Genomic DNA, 18118 nt, shown 5'->3' with positions numbered 1-18118 from the left:
GGCTGCTTCTCCCTTCTTCAGATTGTTATACACCCAATCAAGCGGTTTTACATCCTGTGGGAGGTACAAGTCAGCCAGTGCTTTCCGAGGAGAGATGGTTACATCACAAGATGAGACGTTGTGAACCAATACTTCTATTCTTGGGGAACTCCCTGTGACAGACACAACTGCATTCATGACATGAAGACTCCATGCAACTGTTGATTATTGATGCCTTCCTGAACCAGAACTGTTCATGTCGTAGTTGGAATATTGACCTTTCTTGCTATGACATTAATCTCCATAGTCTGTCCCGCTGGTATGTTTATGCTCTTCCTTCCAGTTAGTCAGACAGTTCCTAGACGTCTGGAAGGGCCAGAAACAATGATGCTGAAGATGTGTGCCACTTCACTCCGTATTGGCAGGGTGCATAAATAGGGCTGATTTCTTCGCTTCTGGCATTTTCTGCAATCCTCCGGAACGCGTTGGTGCCCACCACGATGGTGATTTCCTTAGAGAAGAGGTATCTGGACACACCAAGGTGATGGCATGTACCTCCTCATTCATACCAGCAACTTCCTTTGGCAGTGACATAGCAAGACGAATAAAACCATCATATGGAACAGGTTGACCTCCAGCACCATCTACTTTGAGTGGAATGTCCTTTGAACTTTCTACTGGCAAATGGGACAGATGTTTCTTGTAAAAGGACCAGCAAATGGTAGTTACTTGAGACCCACTGTCCAGCAGTCCAGTACAAGGTTTTCGTTCAACCCTAATTCGTGACTCACAAGCGGAGCCAACGAGTGAGCCAATGAGGTCATGAGATTTTTCACTCTGAAGGTCGGATTTGACCCGGGTGTAACACCTAGCCAGCACTTGATCTGATCCAATGGATATGATTTTCTTTCCACGATTATGAATTTTGATAATAACGCCACCAGAATTGTCCACTCCTGTTGAAATAATGTCAAGTTTTGCAGGTAGTAGATTGGAATCCATACCTAGGGGAAGTTGAGCTTCAAAAGCCTGATTCCAATCTACCGCTACCCACAACCCCAGCACCCGAGCTCTTCAGCCAACTTTTACAAAAACTGGATGCTTTACCACTCTCTGTTTTCCAGACTGGAAACAACTGAGCACTAATTCGTGCCAAATTTCAACCTGAATCAAACTGTTTGTTTTTTTGTGTGTAACTATCTTGATCACATATCAAACTAAACCCTTTTTGTATCTGCTGGGTCTTAAAATAGCCATTATACTACAAACGTGTGAATGCTGATGTGTGTACGTGAAAGTTTGTGCGTCCCGTACGTGTTCAACTGTACAACCAGATGTTCACTAGGACAGTATACTGCCTAAGATCACCTGGATCTTGTATGTATCATGTTACAATCTGATCTGGAATTAGAAAAAAAAAAAAAAGACCCCACAATGTGCTGAAATTAAATTGGATATGAAACAAAGTAATGCTCTTTCTTCTCATCTTTCAGGGCCCCGTTTCACAAAGCTCTCCTAAGTCTAAGATCTCGTAACTTTTCTCGTAGCATCCGTAGCTCCTGTGTTACAGTATAGGAGGTACAATGGCTACAAGAAAACTTACGAGATCTTAGGCTTACGAGAGCTTTGTGAAACGGGGCCCAGTTCTTTAGTGAGAAGTCTTATCTAGATATGCTGGCAACACACAGAGATTTATATCTCACCTGTATTTTCATTAACAGTGCCTTGAGCAGTGCTATCAGTTCTCTTCACCACAGATATCCAGGAATTAAACTAATTAACAAAGTATCCACATATCTGCAATGTAAATATCCAACACTGTAAGAATTCAAGCTTTTGTCAAGGAGATGGTTAAAACTGACCCATTTAAGATCTCTTTTAGTATTTATCAAGGCTTTGAACACTGGTTTTTACATTCCGTTTCATAGCTTGTTAAAACTGCACCACCAGCAAGACATGACTGTGAACGTAAAAATGTGACAATAACAACAAAAAAGCAAGAAATTTGTATGCTGCAGTAAAAATATTTTCACTGTTTATTTCCAAAGATTTAACAAATTTCTTCTATGTAGTCATAAATGACACCACATCCCTTGCCACACATGGCTTAAGCACTGTCAGAGAAACAGTCTGCACTACCTGACATGTCTGTTTGCTTCTACTCTGCACTGTATGCCATTGTATAATCATTAATACAACTAACGCTCACTGGTAGGCATCTTTGTTTGAGCAAACACATTCACAATATTGAAGAGCCAGACACCAACTGTGCAGCAGCAGCAGAATGTTCTCAATGTGCTGGTCAAGGTAGACTGCATGTGTAGTGCTGCCCCGTCTATTTCTGCCAACAATACACTGCGTGTGTGTTGTGTACATTAAATTCTCAGTGTAAATCTTCACAGTATCTATTATGTACAAACAGAATAAATAATTTTCCAGTTTAGCTACACAGCTGCTCATCTGTGATGCCATGCTCAGTTAAGGTGTGGGGAAACATCCATGTTATCAGAGTACAGTTGTGCAAGCTCCATCATGTGCATATGCTTGTTGCCAGTAGCTGCCGCAGCAGAAGCACACCGTCCAGCATATCTGCAAACGCAAATGCAACAAACTGAAAGTTGGTTACCTTATGTTGACCTTTATCTGTTTATTACAGGTTATTTACAGTTAAAACAATTAAGGATCTTTTTAATTAATTCTCGCGTTAATTCTCATTTAATTATAGGTTTTTTAAAAGAAATTGATTTTTTGGTTGAATTTTGAATAATATGTTTCTGTAAATAGATGTATTTTAATGACTGGTAGTTTGAATTAGTAACTTGAATTGTTGGTGGCTGTACCCTCAAAGGGGGTTGAAGTATTGTAAAATTATTGTCCTCCTGAGAGGGTATGTAAGTCCACAAACATACAAAGTAAATTCTAAATTTCCACGTTTTTAATGGTAGTATAAGTGTATTTTTATTGTATGGCTAGATTTATGAAATTGCTGACTGCTGAGGGGATGATGTAAATCCAGCTAGGGTCCATGCAGGTAGCAAAAGTACTATAAGTCCCCATGGTCCCTAGTATGGTGATCTACCTTCAGTTGTTGGCAATCTATAGCCCCGTTTTATATTGTATTGTCCTCTATAGATAAATTGTTTTAGGCATAGCTACTAGTTTTACATTCATTTCTGTGATGTTCTAGTTGTTTTACTGTCCTTCGTCGACTGATTGTTATAATACTCATATATTCCATTTTAATGTTCCGTTCCCGTCACGATATGGCTGAAATATTGCCGATGTGACATTAAATTTTAACTCACTCACTCACTCACCTTTATCTGTGAAGAAAAAATATTGTTATTCAGTATTTTATAGCATCCCAAACTGAATGGAACTAATCATCATTAGACCTTGAGTAGAAGGTCTGTGTGCCAAAATTATAGCCCTTGTAGCTGAATAAGCCTAGGTGCTTAAAGCCCTTTGCATATGTATTGATGAAACTGACCTGAAGCTGGATATGGAAACCAGGTGTGTGAGTGTATTAACAGATTTGGCCACTTTAAAGGATCATGGATGACAGGTTTTCCAAAATCCAACAACCAACTATCAAAATCTGACAGAGTTCTGCTCCGGAAATGAAACACACCTCTCACTTTTGAGACTAAGTACAAAACGCTTGTATGGAAACCGAGAAACTAAGAAATCACAAAAACCTATAAGTAGCGAAAGGCACCACTTCAGGTTCCGATTGATATATCTACCAAGTTCTGCAGAAAAATATGAATGGTTTTTAAGTTCTGCTCCGGAAACGAAGCCCATCCCTCCATTTTGAGACTAAGTCAGAACCATTTCCATGGAAACTGAGAAAATAATAAATCACAAAAACCAGTAAATAGCAAAAGGCATAACCTTTGGGGTCTGCCACAGATATCTACCAAGTAACACTGATAGATATTAAGAAGTTTTTGAGTTCTCCCCCGAAAACAAAACACACCTCTCACTTTTGAGACTATGTCTGAAACATTTCCATGGAAACCGAGAAAATAATATATCACAAAAACCTGTAAATACCAAAAGGCACAACTATAGGTTCAGATTGATATATCAACCAAGCTTTGCAGAAAAACATAGAATGGATTTTGAGTTCTGCTCAGGAAATGAAGCCCATCCCTCCATTTTGAGACTATGTCCAGAACGTTTCCATGGAAACCGAGGAACTATGAAATCACAAAAACCTGTACATAGCAAAGGGAACCACTATAGGTTCTGACTGGATATAAGTTTTGCAGAAAAATATTGAACAGTTTTTGAGTTCTGCTCTGGAAATGAAGCCCACCCCACCATAAGACTAACACCAAAATGTTCCATGGAAAAACAAAAAAAATATAAATGCCAAAAATCTGTAAATAGCAAAAGGCACAACCATAGGCGGAGATTACATGCCGGGGGGATAATAAATGCGATATATCGGTAATCAGAAAAAGTCACTATTTCAAGATCTGTCTCATATATCTGCCAAAATCTGTTGAAAGATATGAAATAGTTTTTGAGTTCTGCTCCGGAAATGAAGCCCATCCTTCCATTTAGAGACGAATTTGGAAACCAAAAAATAATAAATCACGAAAACCTGTGAATAGCAAAAGGCACCATTTCAGGTTCTGATTGATATATCTACCAAGTTTTGCAGAAAAATAAAGGACAGATTTTGTGTTCTGCTCCAGAAACGAAGCCCATCCCTCCATTTTGAGACAAAGTCCGAAACGTTTCCATGGAAACCAAGGAAATCACAAATCACAAAAGTCTGCAAATAGTAAAAGGCACCACTTTAGGGTCTCCCCTACATATCTGCCAAATTTTGGAGAAAGATATTTAGAAGCTTTTGTGTTGTGCTCTGGAAACAAAGTCCATTCCTCCATTTTGAGACGAAGTCCGAAACATTTCCAGGGTAACCAAGAAAATATTATATCACAAAAACCTGTAAATACCAAAAGGCATCACTTCAGGTACTGACTCATGCATGTAACAAGTTTTGCAGAGAAATATTGAACGGTTTTTGAGTTCTGTTCCGGAAACGAAGCCCATCCCTCCATTTTGAGACGAAGTCCAAAATGTTTCCATGGAACCGAGAAAATGATTGATCACAAAAACCTGTAGATAGCAAAAGGCACCACTTTGGGATCTGCCACACATATCTACCAAGTTTTGCAGAAAAATATTGAACGGTTTTTAAGTTCTGCTCTGGAAACGAAGCCCACCCCACCATTAGATTAACACCAAAATGTTCCATGGAAAAACAAAAAAAATAAAAATGCCAAAACTCAAAATACAAAAGGCACCATAGGCACTATAGGTTGAGATTATTATATCTATGAAGTTTGGTCTAAAAATATTCAACGGTTTCTGAGTTATGCTCAAAAATGATTACGGACGGAAGGGCGAAGAGACGAGGCGTCGACTATATCCCCCCGTAGTACATGCCGAGGGGATAAAAATCTGTAAATAGCAAAAGGAAGAACCATAGGTTCAAATTGTTATATGTATCATTATTGGTCTAAAAATATTGAACGGTTTTTGAGTTCTGTTCAGGAAACAAAGTGATTGCGGATGGACAGACATGCCAGGGGGATAATAATTGAGTCTGGACCAGAGAATCCAGTGACAACTGGCATGCGCATTGACCTATGAGATGAGATATGATTATTTTCCAACCAAGTCAGAAAGTCTGACAACCCTGTCCCATTAGTCGTCTCTTAAAACAAGCATGGGTTGCCCAAGTCAAATTCAGAAGTAATTATGGGTTTTAGGATACATACTCAAGATCCACCGAGCTGTTGATCTTCTTGAGGATAGTGTTGATCCTTGGCTCCACATAAAACCATGCTCCCATGTTCTTGTGTTCCTCCTGAGCCCAGCACAACCTGGCACGAGGGTACTTAAGTATCTCTGCCTTTACCAGGTCAAATGGGAAAGGTGTCAGCTGAAAGCACAAAATAACATAAAACTAGACATTTTTATTTTATAGCTTTTTTGTGCTACTGAATATAAGAACCACTATGATAACAAGAGTCATCAGAAGATGACATATGCCCCCGGCACCCACATATTTGAAAGGACACATCATCTGACAGTTACTTGATGTTTTCTTAGATTAAGTTTGGATCGTTTCCATTGAAGTCATGAAAAATATAAATGCCATATATCTGTAAATAGCAAAAGGCACAACTTTAATATCTGTCTTATATATCTGCCAAGATCTGTTGAAAGATATCAAATGGTTTTCAAGTTGTGCTCAGGAAAAGAAGCCCATCCCTCGATTTTGAGACTAAGTCAGGATTGTGTTAATGGAAACCAAGAAAATAATACATCACAAAACCCTTTAAAAACCAAAAGGTACCACTTTGGGTCTGCCACACACTCCTTCCAAGTTTTCCTGACAGATATTAAGATGTTTTTGAGTTCTGCTCCGGAAACGAAACATACCTCTCACTTTTGAGACTATGTCCGAAACATTTCCATGGAAACCAAGAAAATGATAAATCACAAAAACCTGTTAATAGCAAAAGGCACCACTCTAGAGTCTGTTACACATATCTACCAGGTGTTACTGACAGATATTTAGGAGTTTTTTAGTTCTGCTCTGGAAACAAAACACACCTCTCACTTTCCTATCACATTGAGACCAAGAAAATAATAAATCACAAAAACCTGTATATAGCAAAAGGCACCACTATAGGTTCAGACTGATATATCTACCAAGTTTTGCAGAAAAATATTGAACGGTTTTTTACTTCTGCTCCGGAAACGAAGCCCATCCCTCCATTTTGAGACTATGTCTGAAACGTTTCCATGAAAACCAAGAAAATAATAAATCACAAAAACCTGGAAATACCAAAAGGCACCACTTTAGATGCTGATTGATATATCTACCAAGTTTTGCAGAAAAATATTGAACGGTTTTTGAGTTCTGCTCCAGAAACGAAAAACATACCTCTCAATTTTGAGACTATGTCCAAAACGTTTCCATGGAAACTGGGAAAATAATAAATCACAAAAATCTGGACATACCAAAAGGCACCACTTTAGATGCTGATTGATATATCTACCAAGTTTTGCAGAATAATATTGAATGGATTTTGAGTTCTGCTCCGGAAACGAAGCCCACCCCACCATAAGACTAACACCAAAATGTTCCATGGAAAAACAAAAAAAAAAATAAAAATGCCAAAAATCAGTAAATAGCAAAAGGCACAACCATAGGCGGAGATTACTATATCTATCAAGTTTGGTCTAAAAATATTGAACAGTTTCTGAGTTATGCTCCGGAAACAAAATGATTACTGGCGGACGGCACGAGGCGTCGACTATATCCCCCCGCATTACATGCCAGGGGGATAAAAATGATAACAGACGGACAGACAGTTGACTATATCGGGAATAAAAACATAAAACGTTTCACTAAAAATAACAAAGAGAGTGGCAATACACTATTCAGAGATGTGGGAGTCAGTGTGTGAGATGTTTTTACTGTTCTTGAGGAATGTGACACAGAAAGATTCCTCTAAGATAATCTCAATGTTGCCGACCAGTGTCGCTTAACTTAAACTGATTTCTAACCAGGGCTCTAGGTACAAGACCATATTTTGATATTCAGAGTTTTGGACATTCATTGGTGTGATTTGTTCTGATTTTGTATTGAGCTATTCTTCTAAAGTATTATCTGATTAATCAATAATAGTTAAAGATAGATGGATGACATCCCATATTACTTGTGATAATATTTTACCATGTACTGGCAATGATGATCCAGTAACATTTTGTCATTTGGTGCTTTGAAGCTGTTTGGGTTCAGGAAGAAGAGTCCTTACCTGCTCCACTCTTCCTATGGCTATCTGTTCCACCAGATTCTTCTTCTCTCTCTCCTTCACAAGTTCATAGTACACCTTGCCAGTACAGAGGATTAACTTTTTCACTGTGTCAGCATTACTGGCCGCTATTCCATTCTCTGGGTAGAATCGCTGGAAGTGAGTTCCTTCCACCATCTCATCAAAGCTTGAGCGTGCCTCTGGCAAGCGCAACAATGACTTTGGTGTCATCACCACCAACTGAAAAAGTGTGAAACACGTAAAACTATGATCATTTCTTGAAATTTCCAAACAATACCATACTGAGCAACAATGATATTGATAAACCCTGTGCTTAAGTGGCATATTAGAAGCCATCAAATCAAAGGGATGTTTCAGTACAGATGAGAGTACCTACTTGATAACAAACAAGAAGACAGTCATCAATATCCCCACAATAGCAACAAGAATCATATGAAGACCCTAGATGGACTTACAAAATCCCTTCAGCTAGTAGTGATTGTAAGAAATGTTTGCCAGAATTAAGAGTCATCAGAGGACGACATATCCCCCCAGCTGGAACATATTTGAAAGGACAAATCATATGACAGTTACTTAATGTTTTTCTAGACTAAGTTTGAATTGTTTCCATGGAATTCATGAAAAACAGAAATGCCATAAATCTGTAAACAGCAAAAGGCACCACTTCAAGATCTGTCTCATTCATCTGCCAAGTTTTGCTGCCAAGGAAATGAGGCACTTTCCTCTATTTTGAGACGCAATCTGAATTGTTTCCATGGAAACCAAGAAAATGATAAATCACAAAAACCTGTAAATAGCAAAAGGCAACACTTTGGGGTCTGCTACACATATCTAGAAAGTTTTGCTGACAGATATTAGGAGGTTTTTGAGTTATGCTCCACAAACGAAACACACCTGTCAGTTTGAGACTAAGCCTGAAATGTTTCCATGGAAACCAAGAAAATAATAAATAGAAACAAGAGTCATCAGAAGATGACATATCCCCCTGGCCCCCACATGTTTGAAAGGATAAATAATCTGAGAGTTACTTACTGTTTTTTTTAGACTAAGTTTGAATTGTTTCCATGGAATTCATGAACATTATAAATGCCATATATCTGTAACCAGCAAAGTCATAATTTCAAGATCTGTCTCATATATTTGCCAAGATTTTTGAGTTCTGCTCCGGAAACGAAGCCCATCCCTCCATTTTGAGGCTAAGTCTGAAACGTTTTCATGGAAACTGAGAAATTGATATATCACAAAAACCTGTAGAGAGCAAAAGGCACCACTTTGGGGTCTGCCACATATATCTAGAAAGTTTTACGGACAGATATTAAGAAGTTTTTGAGTTCTGCTCTGGAAACGAAACACACGTCTCACTATACAGACTAGGTCCGAAATGTTTCCATGGAAACCAAGAAAATAATACATCACAAGATCCTGTACATAGGAAAAGGCACCACTTTGGGGTCTGCCACACATATCTACCAAGTTTTGCAGAAAAATATTGAACGGTTTTTGAGTTCCAGAAATGAAGCCCACCCCACCATCAGACTAACACCAAAATGTTCCATGGAAAAACAAAAAAAATAAAAATGCCAAAAATCTGTAAATAGCAAAAAGCACAACTATAGGTTGAGATTATTATATCTATCGAGTTTGGTCTAAAAATAATGAATGTTTTCTGAGTTATGCTCCGGAAACAAAATGATTACGGACGGACAGAAGGGACGGACGGACAGACAAGGCGTCGACTATATCCCCCTAAATTACATGCCGCGGGGATAAAAAGGAGGACAAAAAATCAATGAAAAATTCTGTCATAAACAAAATGGTCTTGGTAGTGAGATGCTAAAGACAACATGATTAATGTGGTAAGAACATTTTCAAGGAAATCAAGTATCCAAGCACAATAACGTGACAGTCACATAGCATGTGACCTTAGACAACATGTGGAGAGGGTGGCATGGATACGTATCACTGTCACTCTTACTTGACTTTGAGCTGATTGTCTTCTATGAACCATATGCCCTATGACACCTCATAAAACACATTTAGTCATATGGTGGAATGAACACTACAGATCACTTGATCACTGTAGTGGGCAAAGAGGCACATTGCAGATGGGTATGTCAGAATATTGTTGCCCAAGAGGATGAAAAAAATGTGTGGTTAGTATCGTGTAGTTTAAGCAGCATTACCGGCTTCCGGAATGGCAGGGCAATCTGTCTCCTCATGGCATGGAAGAAGTTTGCAGGGGTGGTGAAGTTACACACAAACCAGTTGGTCTCGTGGGACTGCTGAATCTCAAAGTTTGGGCCCTCTGGCTGTTTAAGGTAAAAAAGTGCATTATTAGTGTCTGCAGCACTCATGCAGATGAGTCATATACTGGTTTATATGCGATGGAAGTTAAAGGCCAGGGTTCAGACTTATACACAAATGGGGTCTTTTGATAGAAGGCAAAGCAGTATTCAAGTACATTCCTTGAAATATCAGAAAAATTGACTTACTGTTTTATGATGACATTAAGCCAAAGTATAAAGAAGGATGATATAAAGACTAGTATTGATGCAGACAGTCTAAATAAAATATATTCTGAAAATATATTTCTCTTTTTGAAATCCAGATTTGAATTTTCTACTGTATCAGTAAGGTGGGGAGGGAGATGCATTTTCACAGCATCAAGACTGCTGGTGCAGAAACAGTTTCACTGTCTAGGTTCAGCCTCATAAATGAGAGCCCCATACGTAAGTACATACATAACAAATTCATACAATGTAGTAGACAAAGTTGAGTAAATTCCTTGGCAAAATGCCTGAAAATGTGTGACAACTCCTTTGGATGACCGCTAGGAGGAAGGTGAACGGTGAGCAAATCTTCAAACTGAACTCATATACACCAAAACAGAACAAAAATCACCAAAATAGGAAAATGAACTTCCAAAACAGCAACAATATCCTCTAAAACCAAAACATATACTCTGTAATGGAAAACTAATCGTTTGAAATAGAAGTAATACCGCGTATCAGCTAAAACAGCAGAGCATACAAAACGGAAGTCATAGCATCCCAAAATGGAAACCAAGCTTCCCGAAACAGAATAAATATCGTCAAAGATGGTGACTCTGCACAATTTGGAACCTCGATGTAGAGCAAATAGATGATAGAGGTAACATGAATGGGTTACAGGGTACAAGTATGTAAGGAGGGGACTGACCAGCAAATAGATGATGGAGGTAACATGAATAGGTTACAGAGTACAAGTATGGTGTAGAGGGGACGGACCAGCAAATAGATGATGGAGGTAACATGAATGGGTTACAGGGTACAAGTATGTAATGGAGGGGACGGACCAGCATATAGATGATAGAGGTAACATGAATGGGTTACAGAGTACAAGTATGGTGTAGAGGGGACGGACCAGCAAATAGATGATGGAGGTAACATGAATGGGTTACAGGGTACAAATATGTAATGGAGGGGACGGACCAGCAAATAGATGATAAAGGTAACATGAATGGGTTACAGGGTACAAGTATGTAATGGAGGGGACTGACCAGCAAATAGATGATGGAGGTAACATGAATGGGTTACAGGGTACAAGTATGTAATGGAGGGGACTGACCAGCATATAGATGATGGAGGTAACATGAATGGGTTACAGGGTACAAGTATGGTGTAGAGGGGACGGACCAGCAAATAGATGGAGGTAACATGAATGGGTTACAGGGTACAAGTATGTAATAGAGGGGACTGACTAGCAAATAGATGATGGAGGTAACATGAATGGGTTACAGGGTACAAGTATGTAATGGAGGGGACTGACCAGCAAATAGATGGAGGTAACATGAATGGGTTACAGGGTACAAGTATGTAATGGAGGGGACTGACCAGCAAATAGATGATAGAGGTAACATGAATGGGTTACAGGGTACAAGTATGTAATGGAGGGGACTGACCAGCAAATAGATGATGGAGGTAACATGAATGGGTTACAGGGTACAAGTATGTAAGGAAGGGACGGACCAGCAAATAGATGATGGAGGTAACATGAATGGGTTACAGAGTACAAGTATGGTGTAGAGGGGACGGACCAGCAAATAGATGGAGGTAACATGAATGGGTTACAGGGTACAAGTATGTAATGGAGGGGACTGACCAGCAAATAGATGATAGAGGTAACATGAATGGGTTACAGGGTACAAGTATGTAATGGAGGGGACTGACCAGCAAATAGATGATGGAGGTAACATGAATGGGTTACAGGGTACAAGTATGTAAGGAAGGGACGGACCAGCAAATAGATGATGGAGGTAACATGAATGGGTTACAGAGTACAAGTATGGTGTAGAGGGGACGGACCAGCAAATAGATGGAGGTAACATGAATGGGTTACAGGGTACAAGTATGTAATGGAGGGGACTGACCAGCAAATAGATGATAAAGGTAACATGAATGGGTTACAGGGTACAAGTATGTAAGGAGGGGACTGACCAGCAAATAGATGATAAAGGTAACATGAATGGGTTACAGGGTACAAGTATGTAAGGAGGGGACTGACTAGCAAATAGATGATGGAGGTAACATGAATGGGTTACAGGGTACAAGTATGTAAGGAGGGGACTGACTAGCAAATAGATGATAGAGGTAACATGAATGGGTTACAGGGTACAAGTATGTAAGGAGGGGACTGACCAGCAAATAGATGATGGAGGCAACATGAATGGGTTACAGGGTACAAGTATGTAAGGAGGGGACTGACCAGCAAATAGATGATGGAGGTAACATGAATGGGTTACAGGGTACAAGTATGTAAGGAGGGGACTGACCAGCAAATAGATGATAAAGGTAACATGAATGGGTTACAGGGTACAAGTATGGTGTAGAGGGGACGGACCAGCAAATAGATGGAGTTACATGAATGGGTTACAGGGTACAAGTATGTAATGGAGGGGACTGACCAGCAAATAGATGATAGAGGTAGCATGAATGGGTTACAGGGTACAAGTATGTAATGGAGGGGACTGACCAGCAAATAGATGATAAAGGTAACATGAATGGGTTACAGGGTACAAGTATGTAAGGAGGGGACTGACTAGCAAATAGATGATGGAGGTAACATGAATGGGTTACAGGGTACAAGTATGTAAGGAGGGGACTGATCGTTTAAATGGAATTCACAAACTTTGTGAGTCAAAACTGAAACATATAACTTTATGGATTACAACTTCTTGTTTATTGTGTTCTACTTGTTATTCTATTACATGCTGTTGTTCAATGTCAATCTGCTGTTTGTCACAACATACCATGGGCTTCTCACCATTTGGGTGCAGTCACTTTTAGCTTGATAACAATGTAAGAATCTACACTGAAATGTTGTCCAAAGCAATAAACAAAAAGTTGTAATCCATAAAGTTGTAGGTTCCTTTTTGGAGGGGACTGACCGGGAAATAATCTGGGTCATCATTGCTCATCTGCAGGAAACGCTCCAGTCTGGCACTTGAGTGTTCTGGGCCCTGCAAAAAGCACAAGTGAAAAATATATACCATAGTTAGAATTCTTTTGAAAAGAACAAAGCAAAAGAAGGGAAAACCACGGTAATATTTGGGTTAAAAATGGTCAGAGTCAGATGGACAAACGATGGATAAAAGGACCAGACAAAAGTACATATTGACCTTCATACTGGTGAGCCTAGGAGGATTTTGTGTCTGTGAAACTGTAAAGTAATAAACTTCAGCAGCCAGAATTGTAAGGGTGGTCTCACAAGGCAAACACACATTTTTTGTTTATTTATTTGTGTATTTATCGAACTATTGTTACAACTGTCATACGTATTTTAATGCTTTTATGTACCCAAAGGAGAACTTCTTCTGGAAAAGAATTACATATTTATCACATTGATATATTTATCATGATACAACCAGGACAAATGGCTTCCTTTATCTCAAAGCCAGGAGGTGCTATGCAGCGGGTCATTGACAAAAAGGCTACAAAGGCTACCAAACTTCTTCAGAGTGAGTATGGCATGGATGGCCTCAGGGCTTGCAACAGGACAGTAAAAGCAAACAGTTATCTTTATCAATACTTCCAAGAATACGACCTTCATTACAGCAAAAGTCAAAAACGTCTAGTTTGGTTGGGATAAAATTATAAAATCTTCAAGAGAAATCCTCTTCACTGTCAGCTCAATGTCAAATCCACATCATATTTATGAATGACATTTCTGGTTCTGGTTAGTCATGTTTCTCATTCACTCATGTCTGATCTTAAGGTTTTGACAAGACTGAATATCAAACAAGTAAATGTTTCTGTACTCAGTGGATACCATGTTCTGTTCAGCCAAAACTGTGTTGACAACATAACAACAGATACTGTGGACTGTTGACCTAATCAAAATCTTATAATGTGAAGAGTAAAAATATCAGCCCAACAAATTCATGTCAGGTAGTGGTTAGAGAATAAAAAAAAATTCGATGTGATGATAAGCAAAGTACAGGATTATCGCAATGACATAGTAGAGATTTCGTACTTTCAAGCAGGATGTGAACTGACTGACAAAGAAAAGAAAGTTAAAGGGACGTAATTTTTATCAGTGACCTGATGGACAGTGCCTCCTGGCACAGAGGCACTTATTGGGATCTCCATTATTGGTTCAAAGAGAAGAGAGATTTGGGATGGATGGATCATATGAAAGTTCCCTGAAATAGAATTACAGATGAACAGAAATTTCTTTGCATGTTTGGTACTGACAACTTGATAAACTGGTAAAGACTGCGTAATGTTAAGTGCAACATTGTTACTACAACTACTAACCATTCCTTCATAGCCGTGTGGTAGTAGAAGAACAATGCCGCTCTGTCGCACCCACTTGGCTTGTCCACTGGAGATGAACTGGTCAATGATACACTGGGCATTGTTGGAAAAATCTCCGAACTGAGCCTCCCAAATAACTAGGGCATTTGGGTTAGTCATGGAGTAGCCGAGCTCAAAGCCTGTCAACAGGTTGGAAATGTGGTCAAAACTTTTGATACTGAATGAACATTTAATTTTTCAGACTGTTCAGACTATTGATAATAAACACCATAAGCATAATAATGTTAGCTCCTATTTCTTCTAATCTTCATAGCAGCAGAAAATTGATATTTTAGGACATCTCTCAGCAATGACAGCTGACAGCTGACAGATTGATTGCACATGGCTGTGTGAAAGCCTCCTGCCAATTTTTATTATCCATTTCGTGAATGAAAATAACCATGGATAGCACAAAGCACAGTGGGTACCAGGAAGTTAAGGGAAGAGGCTGACAAAAAATGTAACACGGTAACTGTGAAACGTGTCAAAGTGAACACGAGTGATTCCATTGACATTGCTGATGCATGTGGCATTTAGAGGTTGTGTGATATAACTACAGACGATACAAGAGTCATCAGAAGATGACATATCCCCCCGGCCCCCACATGTTTGAAAGGACAAATAATCTGAGAGTTAGTCATTGTTTTTTTAGACTAAGTCTGAATTGTTTCCATGGAAACCAAGATAATAATACATCACAAAATCTTTTGAAAACCAAAAGGCACCACTTTGGGGTCTGTCACCCATGTCTAGAAAGTTTTACTACCAGATATTAAGAAGTTTTTGAGTTTTGCTCTGGAAATGAAACACACCATTCACTTTTCAGTCTAGGTCCAAAACGTTTCCATGGAAACCGACCAAATAATACATCACAAGATCTTGTACATGGCAAAAGGCACCACTTCAGCTTCTGACTGATATATCTACCAAGTTTTGCAGAAAAATATTGAACGGTTTTTGAGTTCTGCTCCAGAAACGAAGCCCACCCCACCAGAAGACTAACACCAAAATGTTTCATGGAAGAACAAAAAAAAATATAAATGCCAAAAATCTGTAAATAGCAAAAGGCACAACCACAGGCTGAGATTACTATATCTATAAAGTTTGGTCTAAAAATATTGAACGGTTTCTGAGCTATGCTCTGGAAACAAAATGATTACAGATGGACGGATGGACGGACAGACGAGGCGTGAGGTGCAGTTGGCATTGGGATGATGCAAATACGTCTTTATATTAGGTTCCATCTGGTGCAAGTAGATTAATATCATCTGCTCATGTCTTGAAGATATGTAAGCTGTCATGACATGAGGAAGGTGTTTGTCCCATGATTTTGGTTTCCCATTTCCACATATGTAGAGAACGGCACTCAAGGTACAGCTAGAACACTCAAACTGGCCACTGGCTTGTGGTCAAAGAGCTGTTGTCGTCACAATGACAAGCCACTTACATATCGTATATTACCAAGGATAAGGTAAGTTTTGAGGACCTAAAAAAGCAGTCGGTTTATGTATGAGACACAATTTCACGACAGTATTTTTCAGGTTGTCAGTGTCAGGATTATCTTGCAGGTTAGTGGTACACATGCCTGGAAGTTTACGATGATTACAGCCACTTTGTTATAAATGATAAAAAAAATACATATCGAAGTATACAGTTTTCATTATTTCAAAATATTTTGCTCTTAGTCATTTTAAAGTTTACACACAAAAAAGTTATAATCCTATCCAGTCGCCATCTGCAAAATGACATGTGCCAATGCTATCAGCTGTTTCCTGTGACTTCACATACAGTGATTGCTTCCTGTTGTTTTGTAGCCATGCATGCAATACACAAGTACTGTTAATAATGGGCCTTATAGTTTTGTTGTGTGCACAAGCACTTTCTAGAAGTGGGAGATCATCAGAGTACGGGCATAATTCCTTTGTAACATGTCATTATATCCCCCAGCTGAGAGCCACAATGTGATCTTGCCAAATATCCCTTCATCCCCTTTATACTTTCATTTTTATGTAATCAGAAAGTTATTATAAAAAGATTTCTCAAATAATATGTATGGTTGTCTATTTCCCAATATCAGTGATTTTCCATTTGGTAACAGGGGCAAATACCTCCAAGAGTACTTCCGGGTTTGTAAAAAAGCAATTTTATTGGATAAAGATTGGTTTCTATTGATAAAGATTGGTTTCTGCTGTAAGGATTGTGACTGGTCAAAATAAAACATGCTACCTAAGGCAGCCAATCAGGTAACAGCAATAGATCTGTCATCGTAAAATGACACTTAAAGATTAAGACGAAAGTTTTATGTAAAATCACACTATTCGGGTCTAGGACAATTCCCACCCGCACAATTGCCACCAGGACAATTACCACCTAGGACAATTCCCATCCCAAAATAAAAGTAACATGAAGAAAATTGTTCAGTTTCAACATTTATTCAGTTTAACTTACGTACCATATAAAACAAACATGAACTATGTGTATTATCTTCTTCACATTAGTATCAGTTTTACTGTTCCTATTTAATACATAACAAATGATAGCATTTAAGTAAGGAAGCACTATTTTGTGACATACATAAGGTTACTGTAACTTTTATTGATATTGTCATGTTTGCATGATACTGACGTGTTTGCATGTTTACTGATGTAGCGTGAACTCAAGTTCTCTACATTCTAATATTGTGGGCAACGCTTCACAAGAAGTCTAGACACCGTCTGTTGGGATAGTCTGTGGCCACTGACTGCGCGTGTCAGGTGTGTGTGTGTGTTCATGCAGGACACCAACACACTGATCGTCGAGAACCGTGATGGGCACACTACACTGTCCAGTCGGTCTTAGCTTACAGTGGTAGGTGACAACTCCATTCATCAGATCCTTGTGTCTAATATATCGATGCCACCTGAAATGAACCTTTTTGACACCTCTCTGCGACATAACATACTCTACTTGGTTATCCATGGCGGAAGTGAGGTGCATGTGGAATACAGACCATTTTATGTACAACTCTAATTTACTACAAACACTACTAACTTAGATTAACGCTGAAAAACAAAAGGATGAAACCTGTAGAATTGTACTGTTTTTCTAGCAAAGTATGTATGCTCACATTTTAAGAACATTCACTCTAAGATTCATCTCAAAATATGGATACTTAAGTTAATATTTTATCAAAGTAAATATTGCACAAAGTAAAAAGTTCATGTGGTACGGTGGGGATTACAGTGAAAATAACTGGGTGGGAATTGCCCTTGTGGGAATTGTCCAGGTGGTCATATTTTGTGTAACAGTGGGGAGCATGACAATTCCCACCAAGGGCTTTTACCACCTAGGACAATATAATATACGGTACCGGTAGTTCTTGGAATAGCGTAGCATCATACTGTTTGCCCTGGTCACTGTGTATCAGTGCAGGTGTACCAAAGCAACAAACCCATGCAA

The 18118-nt window shown here is 38.9% G+C and overlaps 1 protein-coding gene across 1 annotated transcript in view; it reads right to left on the bottom strand.

The window, feature by feature from the left end:
* Positions 1-1983: 1983 nt before the first annotated feature.
* LOC137283498 (2-oxoglutarate dehydrogenase complex component E1-like) overlaps positions 1984-18118 on the bottom strand; it is a 68014-nt gene continuing 51879 nt past the window's right edge. The window contains exons 15-20 of the mRNA XM_067815031.1: positions 14642-14820; positions 13273-13344; positions 10031-10156; positions 7830-8066; positions 5778-5941; positions 1984-2568 (exon numbers count right to left, since the gene is read on the bottom strand). Coding sequence (XP_067671132.1) covers positions 2454-2568; positions 5778-5941; positions 7830-8066; positions 10031-10156; positions 13273-13344; positions 14642-14820 — 893 coding nt within the window. The 3' untranslated portion in view covers positions 1984-2453. The remainder of the gene's footprint in view (positions 2569-5777; positions 5942-7829; positions 8067-10030; positions 10157-13272; positions 13345-14641; positions 14821-18118) is intronic.

This window comes from Haliotis asinina, chromosome 5 (assembly GCF_037392515.1).
Source record: "Haliotis asinina isolate JCU_RB_2024 chromosome 5, JCU_Hal_asi_v2, whole genome shotgun sequence".
Taxonomy (NCBI): Eukaryota; Metazoa; Mollusca; class Gastropoda; order Lepetellida; family Haliotidae; genus Haliotis; species Haliotis asinina.
This window is presented reverse-complemented; position numbering and strand designations above follow the sequence as displayed.